General features: G+C 31.2%; 1 protein-coding gene across 29 annotated transcripts in view; it reads right to left on the bottom strand.

Annotated features, from left to right (window-relative positions):
* Positions 1 to 3,283: 3,283 nt before the first annotated feature.
* Positions 3,284 to 22,294, bottom strand: part of LOC139511984 (peptidyl-prolyl cis-trans isomerase G-like) — a 48,976-nt gene continuing 29,965 nt past the window's right edge. For 4 of the 29 annotated variants that reach the window (XM_071299234.1, XM_071299235.1, XM_071299236.1 and 1 more), the window contains 4 exons: positions 12,546 to 12,610; positions 9,764 to 9,916; positions 8,911 to 8,966; positions 3,284 to 7,852 (listed from right to left, as the gene is read on the bottom strand). In XM_071299234.1, the coding sequence (XP_071155335.1) occupies positions 4,675 to 7,852; positions 8,911 to 8,966; positions 9,764 to 9,916; positions 12,546 to 12,610 (3,452 nt within the window). In that variant the 3' untranslated portion in view covers positions 3,284 to 4,674. Of the gene's footprint in view, positions 7,853 to 8,910; positions 8,967 to 9,763; positions 9,917 to 12,545; positions 12,611 to 13,938; positions 16,763 to 17,467; positions 17,498 to 17,845; positions 17,901 to 18,093; positions 18,119 to 19,357; positions 19,375 to 19,872; positions 19,964 to 22,294 lie in introns of all 29 variants that reach the window. The other 25 variants (XM_071299241.1, XM_071299260.1, XM_071299254.1 and 22 more) reach the window with 23 other exon arrangements.

Below are 22,294 nucleotides of genomic sequence, written 5' to 3'. Positions count from 1 at the left end.
AATAATTAGTTATCAAGATACCAGGATTATAATTTAATACTCCAGGCGCTCAGATCAAAATAGTTAGAAAGCCAAAGTTAAAGAGCATTGATGACCCAAAATTCCAAAACGTTGTGCCAGATACGGCTACGGTAATCTATTCCTTGGATAAGAAAATCCTTTGTTTTTCGAAATATTCAAAGTTTTGTAACAGAAAATTTATAAAAATTACCATATAATTGATATTCATGCTAACATGGAAGTGCTGACTACTTGGCTGTTAATACCCTCGGGGATGAAACGTCCACCAGCAGTGGCATCGACCCAGTTGTGTAAATAGTTATCAAAGGTGCCATGATTATAATAACTGATATATAGAGAGAAAATATGGGCATGGATAAGAATTCGCAAAAGTAACATAATATTGTATGCAAATACATTAATTGCATTGAGTTCTAAGTTTTACAGTTGGAACTTGTGTAGATGTTATAACTTTGTTTTGTAATGAGCTGATGAGAGAACTACCAGTATTGGTAGCTTTACAACAGAGAGTTAACAAAACAAAGTTATATCATCTTCTGACCATTTTGATTATTTGAAATAAAACTGTTCAACTGAGAAGAAGTTTAAACAAACTGTTCTAAGTCATAATCGACCAAGGGCAAAGCGATGAAATAAATGATGATTTTAAATCCGATGAGCCTTGTATAATGCAACGCTCTCTACACGAAAAGAACCATTTGATGAACTCTATGAAGGGTCCGAATGTGGCCTTTCGCACCCGTCACATAATAAGATTTTTCGCCCCTTTGCTGCAGTTCTTTTTGTAAGTGGTAGAGAGGAAGAGGTTGCGGGTACCTACAATGTAACTTTATTTCTGATCAAGACCTTATCAAAATTCAATGGACACCATATACCGTGTCTTCAGTATTGTAAAATATTGGAACTAATTCACTGACGTTATCGCATGTTTAACTGCATGTTGATTATCTTTTGGACAGTATACAATTACTCAAGATAGGTTAAAGCGAGTTTAAGTGACCCTGTGTAACGGTGTTGCGATGCAACTCTATAGAAAGTATGGATGATCTTGCCTTTAATAGACATTGAATTAATTGTTCATACTATTGCACAACCCATATGCGTGAAAAATGTCTATATATTATTCAAAATAGGTCAATAAAACAATCTCATAGATCTTAAACTGAGCATATCAAGATCAATAATTTTGCAAAGTTTGAAGTGAATCAATCAATGAATCGATAAGTTGGTTTGACCAAACAGATGGACAGACGGCTGATATCAAATTTTAAAGAAACATATTTCCTTAAAAATAATTGAATTACAATGATTTCTGAACACTAAAATATTGCTGATATAAACCCTACTTGTAAATGTATCTGCAACCCTAAAAGAAATAATATGAGAGTGCTTAGAAATTTTTCAATTTGTTTTTATTTCAGGGAGAATAAAATTTAAAATAGTTGAAGATTATACACAGAGCAGAAGAAGTATACTGAACAACAAAATTATTTTCATTTACCTGTGTATATGACGCACATATCATACTTTAACTTTGTTTAAACCTGTTTATTTACTTTTTATCTTAATAATTTATCCCATATAATTTTTATAACCTATATATTTGCATTCAGGTATCACGGATAAAATTTATTTGTTCATTGTGTGTTAATTTGCGTTTTTTGATTGAGTTAAGCCTTCCAATTGAGTTTTTAGTGTCTTTCTATGATGTGATGTTATACTATTGTTTCAGAAAAAGGAGAAGGTTTGGTACCATTAAAACTTTTATTCCCGCTTCAAATGTTTGCACCTGTGCCAAGTCAGGAATCTGATGTGCAGTGGTTATCGTCTGTTTATGTACTTCATACGCATTTTTCGTTTTTATATAGATTAGACCGTTGGTTTTCCCGTTTGAATGGTTTTACACTAGTAATGTTTGGGGCCCTTTATAGCTTGCTGTTCGGTGTGAGCCAAGGCTCCGTGTTGAAGGCCGTACCTTAACCTATAATGGTTTACTTTTATAAATTGTTACTTGGATGGAGAGTTGTTTCATTGGCACTCATACCACATTTTCCTATATCTATTGATTTATAAAATCGTCCCAATGCGTTGATATAAATATTTTTTTTCGTGATAATCCTTTTATAAATTTATTTTATAGACTAACGATGCAATTTTCAATATAATATTTTAATTGGACATTTGGTCCTGTAAAAATAGTTGTTAGCACTGATTTTCCAACATGTCCATGTCCATTTAATGATATAAACCCTTCATAAAAATTTCATTAAAATCTGGCAAGAATTGTACATACGGAATTCCCTTATGCTGGGCTGTACAGAGGGACAGATGGACATTTGTCCTGTAATTGTTTGTCCCTATCACCGCAATGAATACATACAAAAAAAATGTTCATTACTGTTTTATTTCGTCTGATGCATCCTATCTGGTTAATTTTTATGGCAATTGCCACCTCTGTTTAATCCCGATCCTTGGGGAAACGGTGATATCTAAAAAGTCTTCTTGTAAGTTTTAAACAAATCATAAAAGCCAAAAAAAAAAAATGATTATTTCAAAAAGGAATCGAATTGATAATATTCTAAGAGATTCTAAAAATATTACCATATGAAAGTTCACTATATATTTTGACATTTACCCGACCAGACTAACTGTAACATAACAGGCATTTAATTAATTATTCATCTTAAATATCAATGAAATATTCAAAATTCAAATGTTAACCCAAAATAATCAATAAACCTCTTTTCATTTTTAGTTAATGAATAAGATATATTCCGAAATTATGTAAATATATGTAACTTGTTACAGAGAAGTGTCTCACCTGAGTGACCTAATAATATACTTTAACAATTGTTGTTGCTGTAGATAATAAAAGTTCATCTAAATCTCACTTTTTCTGCAAATTTTTCTTGTTTCTTTGTTAAATATATGTGTTTTTTCTTGTGATAAAGATTATAACTAAATATTGACTGCTGAAACCCTATTTTTGATTATGTCTGTTTGTTTAATGGAATTTGATGCAACTGTCATACAAGGGAAAAGTTGAGAAAATGCCTGTACCAAGTCAAGAATAAGACAGTTGTTATCCATTCGTTTGACATGTTTGAGCTTTTATTTTGCCATTTTATTAGAGACTTCCCATTTTTGATTTTCTTCAGAGTTCAGTATTTTTGTGATTTTACTTTTTGTAGCAGAAGAGGCATTAGCAATTAATCATTATAACTAAACCAATGACTTCAAACAGCATAAAAAAGATCAAACATCATATGTTTATGTTTATTTTACTCCTTTATACTCCATACTAGGAGAACAGTCTGCACATTCCTTAAAGGTCAACAAACAAATTATAATTATTAACAAATTAAAATACATTATTCATACCACAATCACACAAATCATTAATAGCTGAACCTTGTTGTTTTATCACTTTAACTTAAGCAGATTTTCTATAGGATTCAAATGAAGAGTCTTTATTAGCCCATATAGTTAAGTCTATGAATCATGTCATGAGAAGTGCTTACTAAGACTTGATCATCTTTGAACAATCTGCAAAGGTTCGAATGCATAAAAAATAACTTATTGCCAACAAAATTTACTGGAATGGTTACCAGTATTCTGTCATCAGAACAGTGAACTGATTTATAAACAGACCAAATAAAAATTATGATTTTCATCATATGAAATTCATTAATATGTCATGTCTAAAGGGAAATAATGGAATATATTGATAAATATGCATGATATGTATCAGAATTTACTCTTAATAATCATGAGAATTAATACTTTTTGAAAATATTTTTCTGTGAAAGTTATTTTTTTGTTTTAAAATTTTTAAAGATTCACTAGGCATTAAAACTTGAATTTCAGACTATTTGAACATTCTTTCAACCGCATCAATAAAGACAACATTTGCATAGAAGAATTTGTACAAATACAACAATCAACATTTTAAATAATTTACCAACAAAAATATTACAAAACAAGTCAAGTGTTTTTTTAAACAACATCCACCAATCTATTTTCCCATTTCTTAAATATTAACGATACATGCTCCTTAAATCAAAAACAAAAATTTAAATAATAGAAGACTTTCTTGGACATTTAAAAATGAATGCATTCAAAGGAAAGAAATAACATTTCTACAAATTTGTAGACAAACATTTCACACATTTTAAATTAAAATTTCAAAGCACAATACTTAAAATTCATATCAAATGATTTTGGCTTTTTTCACACAATTATTTAAAATTCATTAAAATTTTACAATCTAAATACAAAAACCAAATCATTCCTTAAAATTATAGCACTTACAATGATGGGACACAAAATTAAAAGAAACCCCTAGAAGCTCCAACTTCACATGCTTAATGCAAAACCAATTAAAAGATAAATGGTGATATAGAAGTAATGACACAAAATTCAAATTAACAAAGTAAAAGACCAATTATTTTCTATGTCTAACATGAACAAACAAGCTATATTCTTTTCCAACTTCGCAACAGAACTCACAGAAATGAAATATATTCTTAAAATGTACATTTGCAACACCATGATTTTTTTTTTTAGTTTTCAATTTGAAAACTTTGTAGTCAGATATCACCATTTTAAATATATTCACAATTTAGTCACAAGTCTATCACATATCATAAAGTTTTATAATGTTGGCCTAATTAAACGAGGTATAAGTATTTGATTGCCTACGACAATAGGTCCATGTCCTCCAAAGGCTGATGACATGCCAGACATGGATGGCTGCATTAAATGATGTAAACCACCCAACTGTGAATGAGCTAATTGTGAATGAGCTAGCTGTGACTGAGCCAACTGTGAATGAAATAACGGATGATGTCCAGGTAAAAATGATGAGGCTCCAAGAGGTATTCCTCCTGTCAAGAATGGGGACTGAACAGCACCCGTAAGATGAGCAGGTGTGGCTCCTGCTCCAGGAGTTAATTGTAACATTGATGGCTGTGCTGAATGATGAGCTCCAGGCATGGCAAACATAGGTGCACCTGCTTGAATAGGTACACCTGCAAAGTTATTGGCAGATACAGATGGTATAATAAATTGTCTTCCATCACTCCCTACTACTATTTGATGAGTGAGAGGACTACTTGTCTGATTAGGTTGAGCCAATATATAAGTTGGCTGTCCCATGCTAAGAGATGGTGACATGATAGGCATCAATTGAACATCTTCATCTAATTCTTCACCCTGCAGACTTGCAGGTTTTTCTTCCTCCTCCTCTGAAGATGAAGAAGAGTCACTTGGATTCTCTCCCTTTAACTGTCTCATTTGTCTTTTCAAGGATCTCATAGCATGCTTCTGAGCTAGTTTTTGTAATTTCTGAAATCTTTCAGCTTGATCAGCTGGAATATCCATAGACATTGCTTCAACTTCCTTTTTCTCTTCCTCCTCTGTTGGTGGAGGTGGACGCTGAGGTGATGGTGACCTCGGAGGTGGAAGTGGTGGTGGTGACCTTGATTTGGCCACATCCTGTGAATATGGTGGATGACCATGATAGTGTCCACCGTAATTTGGTGGCGGCATGTTTGGATAATGCGGCATTGGCATTCTCATTCGAGGATCATATGGCATACCAGGATACATGCCATGATGATGGTTTGGTCCCATCATACCTGGAGGTGGGGGAGGTGCCATAAAGTTCTGCATGACTGGTGGTGGAATATTCTGAACTGTTTGATCTCCTGGCGGAGGAGGAGGGGGTGCTGATATAAGACTGACATTGTCAGCTTTCTCTACTTTGATATCTTTTGTAGGTATTAGAGGTAATGGAATACTCATGGGATCAGGATTTTCTTGTTTCTCCTCAGTTTTAATTTCACTACTTTCTGTTGTTGATTTGTCATCAGCGCCAAGATCTGGCAAGGGAATACTAAGGGGATCTATATTTTTCATCTCCTCGCGTTTTTGTTTCAATGTTTTCTTTCTTCTTTGTTTTCTATTCATAACTTTGGAACTTCCTTGACTAGCATGACTAGAATGAGAGGAATGTGAGAAAGAACGTTTACTATGTTTACTATGTCTTGAAGGAGACCTTGAATATGACCTTGATCTACTTCTTGACGTAGAATATCTCGATGACCTACTTCTACTACGTGAATAAGAACTGTACCGGGATCTTGATCTTGAATAATAACTTCTTGAAGAGCGAGATCTTGAACGACTATAACCTGAAGAGTAACTACTGTATGAGCTCGACCGATATCTTCTGGACCTAGAACGTGACCTACTATATGAACTAGATCTTGAACGAGAGTCATATGATGAAGTGCTATATGAACGACTACGTGAGCGACTTGAACTGTGAGAGTATGAACTACGACGTGATCTGCGAGATCTTGAACGTGATCGTGTCCAACTTCTTTCACTTGAGTCATATTTTTTACTTTTGGATTTTTTCTTAACTTCTGAACTAGTCTCTGTTTTGACCACAGTTTTTGCAGTGGGTGAAGTTTTTTCTGTTTTTTCTTTCTTCACAGTAGTATCTGTTGTCTTTTTCGTTAACTTTTTCTGTTTCGTTGTTGCATCCATTTTATTTTCACTATCACTGTCACTAGTATCCCATTTAGATTTTGGGTTTTCCTCCATTTTAGGTTCATAAATATGTTCCAGTTTGCTCCATGTGTCTTCCTGTTTCGCTGTTGCGGATTTCTCTGATTCTTTTGAAAGACTGGGGGTAAGTTTTTGTTTCTTTGAAGAGCTGGGAGTAGCTTCACTATGACTAGATTCACTGGTTTGTCTTTTTCTGGATGATAAAGATCCAGACTCCTGTGTTTCAACTTTAACAGAGTTTATAGCACTAGGAGTAACTTTCGTTTCATTTACTGTAGTTTTTGCAATTTGTTTAATTTCAGTTTCTGTTGTAGATTTCATATTCAGTTTTTTCACTGGATTTTTGTCATCAGTGGTGTTTTCCTTCTTAATCTTGATATCTGTTCCATCCACTTCATCAATTAAATGATCTAATACATTTGATGACTTTTTCGCTTTGCTTTTCTTAGATGTTTTTTCACTACTTTTTTTATTTTCAATTTTATCTTCTGGTAGCTTAATCTTTTTCTTTGACTTTTTAGATTTTTTCTGCTTTTTATGCTTTATTGCTTTTTTACCATCCGACTCATTTCCAGATTCTGCAATTGCATCAGCAGTCCTTTTTCTATAGGTACGCTTTTTTGACGAGCTGTCTTTATTTTCCTTATTTTCTTCCTTATCATCCTTATCATGTTTATGTTTATGTTTCTTCTTTTTCTTTTTCTTTTCACTCGCCTCCGTTTTGTCAGCTTTTATTTCCTTATGATGTTTTTTATGTTTCCTTTTCTTTTTCTTTTTTGTTTTGCTTTTAGAATGAGAACTAGCAACATCATTTACAATTTTATCTTGGGAATCATTTACTTCTGTACTTTTGTATATTTCTACTGCTTCAGCATCAACGGAATTCACCGACTTATCATTCATTTCCTCTTTTTTATCTTCTTCCGTTAAAATTTTCAGTCGCTCTGACATAACACTTTGCTTAGAAAACAATGCAGTAAAGTCAAACATAAGAGGGTTACAGCTGAACGTTATAACTGGCTGAGTGGTGGTATGTTGTATCATTTCTGAAGGCCAATCTAATTCCATTGTTCCATCTTTGTTTTTCACTCTTGTAAACGCACTCAGAATTTTCTTTGGTTTTTCTATTTTTACATCCGACTCTGCTTCTTGTTTGTCATCCTCCTCCTGGGCCGTATTAAAAGCAGTATTTAATAATTTAGTTCCAATTTTCTTGAATGAAAATGAAACAACTCCACTTTTGCTCTCATCATCTCTGAAATATAAAAATAACATTTTATATTTTGAGGATAACAAGATTAGATACTACAGTAAAATAAATCCTAACACAGAATATCATTTTGCCTTGAAGCACCCAAAAATATTTTTTCACTCATCAAAATGGGTAAAAAGAAGACAGAATTTTCCATATATTTTTTAATTGGATTATATATTTATTCCTTAATTCATTTTTGTTTCAATTTTATACTTTGCATACCCTCTAGGTACGCTTTCTTGTCATGGTTTACTTGACAACAAGTAGTAACATGTGTTCATGTGTAACACAATGTGCATATATCTTTTTCAGGAAAAAAAATTATTGCAATTTAACACTTTTTTTGTCAAAGCTTCACTTTCAGAAGAATTAAAGTTCAAGCAATCGATTACAAAATTGTGGCTTTTTAGTTAACTACACTTGTTTATCGTTGAAGATAGTATGTTGAATTCTAAGTATCTTTTTGTTGGGTTTGTTTATTGTCATTTGAATGCAGTCGCTAGTTTTAATGATATTACTCCACACCTTTGTTCTTTCAATCAAAGTTGTGGCATGATCAACAATTTGCAAAGACTTCTGCTTAAAATGGATAGCGGTTATCTGAACTTGCAGTGAGGCTAGTAAATTAAAGGCCTCAATGTGTATTTGAGATAAGTGCTGTTCCTTTGCTATGTTTTTTGCTGTACATTGAATGATTATGTGTCATGGATGGATATCACATATCCTTTCTTTTCTATAAATGACCTCTAGCCAAACGCATGGATCTATCAGGCCTAAAATAAAATATTGTTTGTTTCCCCAATCCCGACCGACCCTGCAAAATTGGTGCTACTCATGAAATTTGATTGTCAAAACTAAGTCAAATATTATTTTATTCATTTTGGATTTTCAGGCTTGCTGGATCGTCCAATAATGTTCAAGCTTTTGGGAAAAATAAAATTATTTCCCTACCTACCTAACCACATCTTGCTTGGCAGGGTCGGGATTGGGGAAACAAACAATATTTTAATTTAGGCCTCAAGGTAGTTATTAGTGTATGTGCTACCATATCTACTTACTTGTCATTATTAACTGTAACACCTTCTTTTGAATTTTGTTTTCCATCTTTGCTCTCCTGAAATCATATTTACAATTACAAATAAAATTTTCTACTTGAATCTTGTTTTGTTTCTTTAATACTTTATATTACAACTTAACATTTGGGAAAGCTGGGACAAACAACCCTAAAAAAATATACAAATTTTCCAGATAAAAAAACATTAGGGAGCGTATATCATTTAAGGGGTAAACTTGGAAGTCAAATGTTGTTCACCAAGATAGTTTGATAATTCTATAAAATTACAAGTTTCCTCTAAATAAAAGCCATTTTAACATGTAACTTGTATGTTGCCCCATCTTATTGTTTTGTGGTGTTTATATGGCTGAAACCTAGTGTATTTTGGGGTAAATGTTGCTCAATTTTGTGTTTTGTGTGGTTTATATTGCTTTATCTCAGTTTTTGGTGGAGCTTATATGTTACTCACATTTTACTTTTTTGTGGGGTTTATGTTGCTCTATCTTAGTATTTGGCAGAGCTTAGGTTACTCTTATCTTTGTTTTTTGTGGGGTTTATGTTGCTCAATCCTAGTTTTTACTAGTGTCCATATTGCTCCATCTTGTTATTTTGCAGTGTTCCTGTTGCTCAATCTTGTCATCTAAATTGTGCTTTAAGATTGCTCCATTTATGTATAGTTTTTTTGTGTTTTGGAATGAAGGGCTTTGAGAAGTCTTGTCTAATTTCTTTTGTATACTCTTGACTTATAATGGTTTACTTTTAAACCTTGTGACTTGGCTGAGAGAGTTGTCTCATTGGCACTCATATATCTATCAAAATGTCATGGGAAGAAAAGTATACTAGTAACATATAATTACATCTGGCTTCTGTGGTGGTAAAGGAATGTCAACTTCTGGTAGAGGAACATCTTCCAGTCCATGCTGGTTATTTATCTTCTCATGTCCATTTTTTTCGTTCGCTTTTTTCGGTGGACCAACATCAAGTCTCTGTAATTTTCCTTTCTTTTTCGCCTGCAATTTGAAACTAGAGGCTCTAAAGAGCCTGTGTCGCTCACCTTGGTCTATGTGAATATTAAACAAAGGAAGCAGATTGAAAATTGACTACAAAGGTCAATAACTCCTACAGGGGTCAATTGACCATTTCGTTCATGTTGACTTATTTGTAGATCTTACTTTGCTGAACATTATTGCTGTTTACAGTTTACCTATATCTATAATAATATTCAATATAATAACCAAAAACAGCAAAATTTCCTTAAAATTACCAATTCAGGGGCCGCAACCCAAAAACAGGTTGTCCAATTCATCTGAAAATTTCAGGGCAGATAGATCTTCACCTGATTAACAATTTTACTTCATGTCAGATTTTCTCTAAATTATTTGGTTTTTGAGTTATAAGCCAAAAACTGCATTTTACCCCTATGTTCTATTTTTAGCCGTGGCGGCCATCTTGGTTTGATGGCCAGGTCACCGGACAAATTTTTTAAACAAGAAACCCCAAAGATGATTGTGGCCAAGTTTGAATTAATTTGGCCCAGTAGTTTCAGAGGAGAAGATTTTTGTAAAAGATTACTTTAATTTACGAAAAATGGTTAAAAATTGACTATAAAGGGCAATAACTCCTAAACGGGTCAACTGACCATTTTGGTCATGTTGACTTATTTGTAGATCTTACTTTGCTGAACATTATTGCTGTTTACAGTTTATCTCTATCTATAATAATATTCAAGATAATAACCAAAAACAGCAAAATTTCCTCAAAATTACCAATTCAGGGGCAGCAACCCAACAACCCATTGACCGATTCATCTGAAAATTTCAGGGAAGATAGATCTTGACCTGATAAACATTTTTATCCCATGTCAGATTTCCTCAAAATGCTTTGGTTTTTGAGTTATAAGCCAAAAACTGCATTTTACCCCTATGTTCTATTTATAGCCATGGCGGTCATCTTGGTTAGTTGGCGGGGTCACCAAACACAATTTTTAAACTAGATAAAAGGCAATAAAGGGCATGTTCTATTTATAGCCATGGCGGTCATCTTGGTTAGTTGGCGGGGTCACCAAACACAATTTTTAAACTAGATAAAAGGCAATAAAGGGCAATAACTCCTAAACGGGTCAACTGACCATTTTGGTCATGTTGACTTATTTGTAGATCTTACTTTGCTGAACATTATTGCTGTTTACAGTTTATCTCTATCTATAATAATATTCAAGATAATAACCAAAAACAGCAAAATTTCCTCAAAATTACCAATTCAGGGGCAGCAACCCAACAACCCATTGACCGATTCATCTGAAAATTTCAGGGAAGATAGATCTTGACCTGATAAACATTTTTATCCCATGTCAGATTTCCTCAAAATGCTTTGGTTTTTGAGTTATAAGCCAAAAACTGCATTTTACCCCTATGTTCTATTTTTAGCGGTGGCGGCCATCTTGGTTGGTTGACCAGGTCACGCCACACATTTTTTAAACTAGATACCCCAAAGATGATTGTGGCCAAGTTTGAATTAATTTGGCCCAGTAGTTTCAGAGGAGAAGATTTTTGTAAAAGATTACTTTAATTTACGAAAAATGGTTAAAAATTGACTATAAAGGGCAATAACTCCTAAACGGGTCAACTGACCATTTTGGTCATGTTGACTTATTTGTAGATCTTACTTTGCTGAACATTATTGCTGTTTACAGTTTATCTCTATCTATAATAATATTCAAGATAATAACCAAAAACAGCAAAATTTCCTCAAAATTACCAATTCAGGGGCAGCAACCCAACAACCGATTGACCGATTCATCTGAAAATTTCAGGGCAGATAGATCTTGACCTGATAAACATTTTTACCCCATGTCAGATTTGCTCTAAATGCTTTGGTTTTTGAGTTATAAGCCAAAAACTGCATTTTACCCCTATGTTCTATTTTTAGCCGTGGCGGCCATCTTGGTTGGTTGACCGGGTCACGCCACACATTTTTTAAACTAGATACCCCAATGATGATTGTGGCCAAGTTTGGTTTGATTTGGCCCAGTAGTTTCAGAGGAGAAGATTTTTGTAAAAGTTAACGACGACGACGACGACGGACGACGGACGACGGACGACGGACGACGGACGCCGGACGCCAAGTGATGAGAAAAGCTCACTTGGCCCTTCGGGCCAGGTGAGCTAAAAAGATATAATTGTTTTTAGTCTATAAAACCTAAACAATATAAATGTCCTGTATGTCTACCTCAGGCATATATTACCTTAGCTGTATTTGGCAAAACTTTTAGGAATTTTGGTCCTCAATGCTATTCAACTTCGTACTTTATTTGGCCTTTTTAAGTTTTTTTGATTCGAGCGTCACTGATGAGTCTTTAGTAGACGAATTCCTTCTATGCACGGATGATATCTAAAAATTCCTTCTATGCACGGATGATATCTAAAAATTCCTTCTATGCACGGATGATATCTAAAAATTCCTTCTATGCATGGATAATATCTAAAAATTCCTTCTGTGCACGGATGATATCTGAAAATCCCTTCTTTACAAGGATTCAAATTGAAATTTCTTGAGAACACAGTACTATTGCTGTATTTTTCTTTTGTTAGTGTCTTGTAACATTTTTTTTTTCAAAACATACAAATGAACATAAATTACCTCAATTGTTTTCTCTCCTGCAACATTGTCTCCTTTAGGACCAGATTTTGACCCCAATGCTTTAGCTGAAAAACATTACAGCAAGAATTAGAGGTCTTGTAATGAGGACAATGTCAGATTAATGTTAATATACCAGTAAAACTGATGACTACACTACAAAGATACTGGATACACTTGACAAAGCTAGACAAACCAAATGCCAGAGATAGGAGGATATTGAATAACTAAACACCAGAAATTTATAAATATATGTAATCAAGTAGAAATCGATCACGTCCAAACGAAATCGATGTGCAATCAAGATAGCATTTAACTGTCAATTTTGTTGATAGCTTTAACATGTTTGGTTATCAGAGAGTCATGATCAACACACAGCATTGCTAAGAAAAAAAAATGAAAAAGACTTTTCTTACCTGTACATGCTAGTATGTAAATATTCAGAGAAATTATCATATAATTTCAATTAAGTGGGTATGAAATGTTAATTTAGCAATAAGGATAGACATGTCTACTTCTTTAATTTAATTAATATATAATCATTTTCACTCTACTATATATTTCGATCATATAAACTTGTTTTCAGATGTCCAATAATTTATCTTCCATTATATAAATATGTCTGTATATATATATTTTGCAGCATTTGACTCATCTTTGATGAGGGATATATACAATAGTTATTACAGAACAATAAAATCAATTCCATGCAGTATATCATGACTTTCTGAGTAATGAAAATAAGCTAGAAGATTTTCTGGTGTTTAGTTTTATAAGTAGCTTCACACTGTTAAATTGTAGCAATTCTTAGTGCATGTATCAATAACATCCACCAACTATAATAAAAAGATCGTGCAATATCCCAAATTGTGAAATACATCAATATTATATGATGCCATTTTCTGTTCTGTTGATGTTTTGTTATTAAATAAGATTTTCTATTCTTGGTTTAAACTGATGTTTTTTTGTTTGATTTTTGAAAAAAAAATTCTGATGAAATTACTTTATTTTTTTAGTCCAAAAAAGAACAGAAAACAACATTGAAGTGTAATCTCAATAAATTTAATTCACAGGTCATTCAACTAGTATCAAGTTCATAAAAGGTAATAAACAATGTAACAAAAAGCATACCAAGCTATGTCAAATATATTGTCCCACCCTCAAGAAAGAAAATTTCATATAATAGGTATCATTTTAGTATCTAGAGGATTTCAACAGCTGTAACAGCTATTTCTTATTCAGGAACATTTATTTGTCCCACATACTGTAAATAACTGCATTTAAAAATATTTTTTTTAATTTGTTCCAGACACTTTCATGAAAATTGAATCCATTTTTTGGAGAATTGATTTGGACATGTTCACTACCATCCTGAACAATTTACAGCTGAATGTACCTGTCTGCTAGAGGAGAACATCACTACATACACAAAGCAGAACTTTTTTACCTGTTGGAACAAAAACACCATATAATTACCAGGCATATGTGGATATAACAAAAAATATATATAATATATCAATAGATTTTACCTGTATGTATCATAAGGTCAAAGAACAGAAAATAAAAACCTTGATTCAAATTATATAACAAAAGGTTCCAACAAAAAATATGAATTTTATTCAGCTTTCAATTATTTATCTCTATAGAAAATTTCTTTGTTTCAATTCAATATTGTATACATGTACACTGCATACGGCATGATGTATCTTTAAATCTTCTAGTGTTTATAAATTCAGATTTAATGAATGAAAAACAAACTTTTACTTAGAAGTTTTAACATTTATACATTTGAGGACAGAAGCATGTATTAAAATGTCAACAAAAACAGAAACAGTAAAAAAATCTTTTTACTGTCTGAAAAGTGCTAGTATAAAAAAGAATTGTTATGAAGGTCAAATGAAGGATGTATATAATATACGATGATAGTATGGACAAATGTAATATTATATTGCTTTATAAAAAAAAAGCTTTAAAAAATAATTATAATGAAACTCCATGCAAGACAAAGGAGTGAAAGCTAAAGAAAGTTCCACCTATAATTCATCACTTACTAATGGAGACATAGTGTGTCCTATAATTATAGAGTATAAACCATTTCAACCATATTAAGAACATCTACAAAATCATTAATTGTTCTTCCTCAAGCATGCACATAAAATTGTTTTTATATTCTCCATTCCATGCTCTAGTAGTCAACTTGCTAAAGCTTATTAGTGAAATTGGAAGCCGTCTAATATCCTTTACTAGGTGATGAGCTACTTCCTGTTATAAACATTTATATTTCTACACAGCCATCTATTGCTTTACATTATCTCCGTGCCGAAACAAAAAGACCTTCAGGATCCTGGCTTGGTATAAATTGACTTATATTGTCATCAGGAATGTTTTCCATGGTCAAATTTTGTACACATATGAAATGCCACTATTACATTTATCAATCATTTGCCCAAATTTTAATTGGAACATTGTTTTTTCCCCTTCTATTTAAACTGTATTGACTAATGAACCATATACATATATTTTGTTGAAGGAACTGTATAACCAATGAAGGTCAACAAGTATTAGTTTTTTACAATAAGGCTAGCGCATAACTGAAATATAAAAGTATCGGAAGAAGCTCAAGTCCAGTTAAAACTGCTTGTGAAATATAAAAGTATCGGAAGTAGCTCAAGTCCAGTTATAACTGCTCGTGAAATATATAATCACACTTCTACAAATTTACCTGATTTCAAGTTTATATATAACCTTCTTTAACATTTAAAAGACTTATAATTCAATTTTATTTTGATGTACAGTACATGATGTATCTTCATGCAGAATTTAGCGCTTAGAATTACCATAACAGATCATGCATACATTCACATGATGATAGCAACAACAAAATCATTATCAAATCGTTAAACAAATAGGAATTTTGTTCTTACAACAGAGAAAAAGCTATAAAAATATTGATCACATCTCAATGAAATATGTTTACCCTTGCTATTCAATAGAGGACTGCATGTCAGAATTCCTCAATGGTAAAGTTAGAATAAGTTTTTTTAAACCCTAACAAAACATATTCAAATGAAACAACATTGATCTTATTCATTCAGATGTGGTACATAGAATAGGTAATATAATCCTTCCAATATCTTTTCCAACAAAGTTAATGAAACTTCAAATGCAATTATTGTTAATAACAGACATATGATTTTCCTTCAAGTCAAGACAGAAAAACTAAAACTAATACAAGAATCTAGCACAAAGTATGAATGAATACACAATAAAATTGACTTTGACCCAAGCCAGGTTAAAACTCCTCTCTTTAACATTTCACTATTTCAAAGTTCATTCAACAACAGAACATGCAGCCTACACCAAACTAAAATACAATTTAAAGGTTAGGATTAGTTATTAAGTGAGAAATAGTAAACCTGTGTGATGTGTTGTTACCCTAGGAACCAAATGCTTCTATGGTATACAATGGTGTCAGAAAAATCTCTGATTATATGGTCAATTAAAAAAATGTTATAGATTTTTGGAGTATGATGCAATAACCACATGTACTTACTCTTAAAAAAGTGACTAAGATACTTGATACAAAAAATGTAAACATACATTAGTGAAACCTATTTCTATACTGGTGTTTTGTAATTCAAGATAGAGTTATCTTTCTTTGCCCATAAACAATAGAATTGTCCATTATATAAATTCAGAATTTGTCTCTTTTCATTTTGTCTTGCAATTCAAACAAGAATTGGTACTATAAAGAATTTTTAATAAATTGAAAAACAATTCAATGAAATTCTTAGCATATAACAAAAAGGTTATGTTCTGCAGAAAAGAGATAGAAAAAGGTTGTGAAGGTAAAAACTAGAATTGTGAAGAATTGCTTCATAATTAAAAATACTTATAAAGATTGTTATCGCCTAATTATAAGGAATAAATGTTAATAAAATAGCACAATATAAATAAGATACAATAACAAAAACTAGCTAAACAATTTTCATGTTTTATACTCACATTTGTTTTATTTTTGTATCAAAGACCTAATCAAATCTAACAAACGTTTTGACAAAGAAAAAATTGTTTGAACACCCATTCACACATAAGTGTAGAAAAGTGTAGTAAAAATTCATGGGTTTGATGCAATATATGTAAAGGGAATTCTAAATTAAATACAAGCACAGAAGCATCAACAGTGGTACATAGATACCTCCCCGTTTTTTATCCTCATGCTGAAAAATCAAATAAAAGCAACACAAAAAAGATCTGTTATAACCAACCATTCTTATTATATTATTTAGCTGAGTAACACCATTTAAAGTCAGAAAAATAAGATATCTCTCTCCTTAAGCAGATTAATCTCTCTAAAGCCAATCTTTTAAAAATAACTACTTATATGATTGAGCTCAGCTGCACTAGTTGTGACTTAAAAATGTTGGCGTAAATGGAATGAAAGATAAATGCATCATTTAACATAACATTCTAATAATAAAAATTTGTATAGGTTATTCTAAATATTTGCATGCAGGGACGATAGTATTAGTTACAGACTAACTAATTAGCTATAACGCTTACATAAAATATACAACACTAATTTATGCTATTGAGAACTTTATGAAAAAATAATATATGGTAAAAAGTGCTAGGTATGAGTTGCTTTGTAATCTTTTTTCTCCTGTTCATGTTTAAATAAAGGTTAACAAAGTCAGAATCTTTCTGCGAGTAAGTAATTGCGATATTAAAATATTATTAAAATGTGGAAGAACTTTAAAAACTTCTCCTTTGATAAGCACCAATCTTATAATATGAAAATATTACTTAAACATTGTGCATCAATCAACTCTTTCAATAACTTTACAGAACTTTGTAAACAGGTTGTAACAAGCATTATGTGTATAAAACTATATTCAAAGCAAGAGTGCCCAAGCTCAACTTACTTCTTTATAAGTCTGTAGTCTATAAGATGGCTAAGATAGATTACTCATTTTTGTAGTAAAAATTTATATCTAGACTTTTTCATATTTTACCCAAACAACGAAGTCCTAAATCATTTTCTTTCCAAGTTACTAAATTTCATTTGAAATTAATCAAACTGCATTAATGTAAGTTGCTCTTGAGATAGTGCAAAGGATTTACAACACAAATTAAAGGGTAGCTAATCAGTTATTACATAAATATGTAAAGAATACATAATGGGGTAGATTAGTCAAAGAAAACAGCAAGGTTAACACAACGTCCAAAACCGGCGCACGCCACTAATACAACTAGCGGCAGAGCAGACAGATATAGGTGTTAGAAGAGAAACACAAACGTACAAAGGTCAAAGGTCGTGACCCTCTAACCTGCTGTTGAATCATGGAGGAATCAGGCCTGAGAGTAGACAGCAAACATATGTTACAAAGGTCAAAGGTCGTGACCCTTTAACTTGTGCATTATATATTTTGAATATGACAAAAACTATAATGAAGGGAAAAAGCACTTGGAACTCTTGTTCCAGATAAAAATGATAAATAATTAAATAAGTGCATCTTGTTTTCCCTCTAGATGGAAAGTCATGCATTACCTTTTATTTCATTAACTTCAATATTCTAAATGAATATGGAAAGCAGAAATGCTCAAAAGGGTAGATAATTATAAAGTACTCATAAAATAGCAAAAATAACCAATACAATAAAGTATAACATTTATGAACAAGTAGTGGCATTTACATAACTAAGTATACTGTTTCACAATATGACACACAAAAATGTATGCAGATACATGTATAATATATATAAGACTGAAACAAATCAAAACAAAGTCTGAATTTACAAACTCATAAATATTAATAATTATATTAATTTGAATTTTTTTTTAATAATCATCAACAAGTTGAGTTCTTTTTAGTCATTTTGTTTTTCTGGGAGCAAGTCAAAATCACTAAACTTGAATGACACATGCTAGCTTTATCTGATCACCAAAACCCATGCAATTTATTACACGGAAATCATATCAATAAATCAATTTGGATAAAAAATTTCATCGTAAAATTGACAGAATAAAAAGATTTTTGGTTCTTTTCTCTCTATAAATTTCTTGCATTAATTTGTATGTTAATTCAAAGCCATTCTGATCGAAATCACCATATCCAGTAGGCTTTTTAGAACTTTTAAAATGATTTTTAGTAAAAAAAATAATTATAACCACGCTGTATAGTAAAACAACGCTGAAAGAGCTGTCTCTACAAACCAAAGGCACGCAAGATGGATAATACTTAAATACTTTAAATTGTCCCTGACTGTAAAGACATCCAGCTATTCCTCTGACTTCTACACGCAATTTAAATATTGCCAATTCTGATTAAGTCTTGTTATTCGCAGGTATAAATGTTCATGGTTTTTTAAAACATAAGTGGTTAATGGGTTTTTAAAAATAGCTTTAAAATCAATAAATTTCACTTTATATTTCTATGTTTAAGTACTTACTATTGAGATTGAAGGGACCAACCAAATCCATGAAAATTTGTAATCCACAAACAATAGTACTTTCACAGTATAAAATAATTTTCATTTTTCAACAGAATCAACCCTCTTTTCATACTCAGAAATAAATTGATGCTAATTTGTCTTTAAAATAATGGCAAATTATTTTTTTTGATAAATTTGTCTAACGAAACCTCAAATAAACAAAAACATAAATGAAAAGTATTAAAAATGGCTGGATATAGAAATGTGTTTTAAGACTGAAGCCATTTAGGGTTGATTGAATGTCTATACAGGTACAGAGCATAGTACAACTGTTTGATGTTTATAATACAAAGAAGGCAATAAAATGCAGAAATACATTACCTGATGGTGGCTTTGACCTTTAATACAAGGGCAGAAATCCTAATTAGTATTTATAGCATTAAATTGATTGTTTAATTTATTTAAAGTTACATGTACAATTAAAAAATTATGCATTTAAATACCTTTGAAAAAGAACGACAGAATAAATTACGACAGAATAGAAATTCGTAAATTAATCAGGGGTGATAAAAATCATCTTGTAATTAAATAAAATAATTTGAAATAACTTAATTTTTTTAGAAATCACACCCCTCATTGCATCCCCCCCCCCCCCCCCAAATCTCTTTGATAGAAATTGATAGAAATCATCCCTCGTTAATACTGAATTGCAATTCAAATTTGTTTTCCAGGATAATATACATAAAAGATTCACTAAAACAGGAAACAATTCACACTTCAACGGTTTATATTTATCTAGCTAATTACTTTTAGTATTTTAATCAAAAAACGTTTTATAAATATTATTGTCGATGTCAATGGAAGTATTGAATTTTACACAGGGACTGATTATTTACCTTTTATCTTGGTAAATGGCATTTATCCGACTGAAAACAAATCAGATATTGTCATTAGTGATTCAATGCAAACTATCTGTGCTGCATTAACCTGTAAAATATCAACGTCTCTCAGTATATATTAAAATATGAAAGTCACCATATTTGAGAATAAATGCAAAAGATATTTGTCATTTTTTTCTACTAATATCTACTTAAAGACAAACTTAAAATTTTGAAATCTTAAATAAAAAAAACTTATTTTTGATAACTTGATCTTAGTTTTCAATTTGAATGTTTTTGTTTATTCTAAATGTACAAGTCTAAAGACAAATCAGACTTACAATATGTAGAAAGGTCAAAGCAATACTCCTTTTTCTTTAACAATTGAGAACAGTTTAGGGAACCAGTAAAGGTTCACTTTATTATTGCAATATCTTTTTTGAAGAGTTAGATTAAACCCAAAAGAATCATGAAGACTTTAAAACATTAACAGGGCATAAAAATTCCTTTGTTGTTCAAATTCAATGAAAGTTGAGATCTCATTTTTTCCCCTTTTTTCAGTAAGCTTAAGTATTTTATCTTGAAAAAAATTCACAGTTCATATGGGAAGATAAAGCCAATAAATGGATCTATGCAAGAAAAATAAACTGTCTACGTGAATCTAGATATTTATTTTTCTCTCTCATAATATATAGTTATAAAAATAGCAATCAAAATATTGTCAATGATCCTCCTTATAAAGATTGAACAATTTAATGGGATAAATTTAGAAGCATGATCATTGTACAAATGTAATCTGCAATCACACCATGTGAAAGAATCACTTCACCTAAAACAATTCAATACAGTATTTCCTTTTAATTCTTACTGCCAAACTTAAAATTACTTTATTCAAAATATGTGTTATATGAACTACTGCAATCCAAAACGGCCAAGAAATAATTATTTTAGACCTTTCCAGTAACTTGTTTCCCAAATTTTACTCTAAAATCATAATTTAAATATAAATTCTTACATTGATACGAGTGGATTATCAGATTTATCCAATCAAGATAGTTAAATTATCAATTTTTAAGTTCGAGTCTCTGCATTGACTTTAAAATTTATAATTTAGCTATCAAAATTGGATAAATCAGATAATCCATGAGTAACTATGTAAGAATCTGTTTCTCTAATGATTAAAAAATACATTTCTGTTTTTGTTAACCGAAAATCCCCTTCGAGTGCCTTTCACATTGCACGAAGTTGTCAATTTCATTAACACCTGTTATAGCATATTTTGATTCATCCAGTTAGCTAAAAAGGTCATGACCCTTAAAATCATTCAATGATCTTTTGAGATCAACAGCAACCACATGTTGATTAAATTTTTTTATTCAATGGGTTCGGAAAGGGATAAATTTCCATAGAATTAGAGAAAGTAGATTATCTCCCTTGTCATGAAGTAATAAAAGTAGTCCTCAATTAGTGTTTTACAATCCTCGATGATTACAAATTCTTGTATTTTAACTAAATTATGAAGCTAAAAAAGGTTTAAAACTGCACATAATTTTTTATTGGCTTCTTGCCATTGATTTACACTGTAGCAAACCAGTATTTAAAAAAAAAAAAATATGAGTATACTAATCTCCCAGACAAAGGAAATAAAAAACTGCCTTACCATATTTTTTTTGTTTTAGAAATTCTATTGTGTGATAACAAAACTCAATAAGACAGGTTTTCCTTAAATTATATTTCCTTGTAACAAAAAACAATTACCGGTATTTATTTTTTGATAAATCAGATTTGTACATGTATGATTTAGATAAAAAAAGTTTGATCAAGATTGACATTTAAAAATTTAGAATTTTGGAAAAAGAAGTGCTTCTTTATCCTGTAACAAGCAGAAGCTTTTTTTTTAAGTCATGTTGTAAAATAAATTATTTCTCTTATGAAAATCCACAAAACAAACATGCTTGAACATTATTGTCAGAAAATATTCAAACACATTTCAACCAAGAATAGAATAATGGCACAAATACATATTACCAATCTTTTAATTATTCAACATATTTATTTGTCATTTATTTAATATGTTTACAGCTGCTTTAACCAACATAAAGAAGAAATAACAACAACTTTCTGTATTCCCAAAATCAATTTGTTTTTATGAAACTTTACATTATATCTTAGTTTTTTTAATACTATTTATATTACTGTATATTCTGTATAAGGAAGATTTACTCAACATAAGCATGCAACAACAGGTCAACAAATCTACCAAAACTAGGTTAAACACCATGAGAAATATAGACATGGTTGCTACATTGAAAGTCTGTTCACGAAGTATTATACTGCTCCTTTGCTACGTAAAATTACCAAATTACAGCAGGACTTAAAACTATGCTGTTTAAATTTTTAAACATGTACATTAAAAGTATACATTTTTCCACAAAGTATA

This window comes from Mytilus edulis, chromosome 2 (assembly GCF_963676685.1).
Source record: "Mytilus edulis chromosome 2, xbMytEdul2.2, whole genome shotgun sequence".
NCBI classification, from domain to species: Eukaryota; Metazoa; Mollusca; class Bivalvia; order Mytilida; family Mytilidae; genus Mytilus; species Mytilus edulis.
Note: the sequence above shows the minus strand (reverse complement) of the source record. Positions and strands in the feature narration are given on the sequence as shown.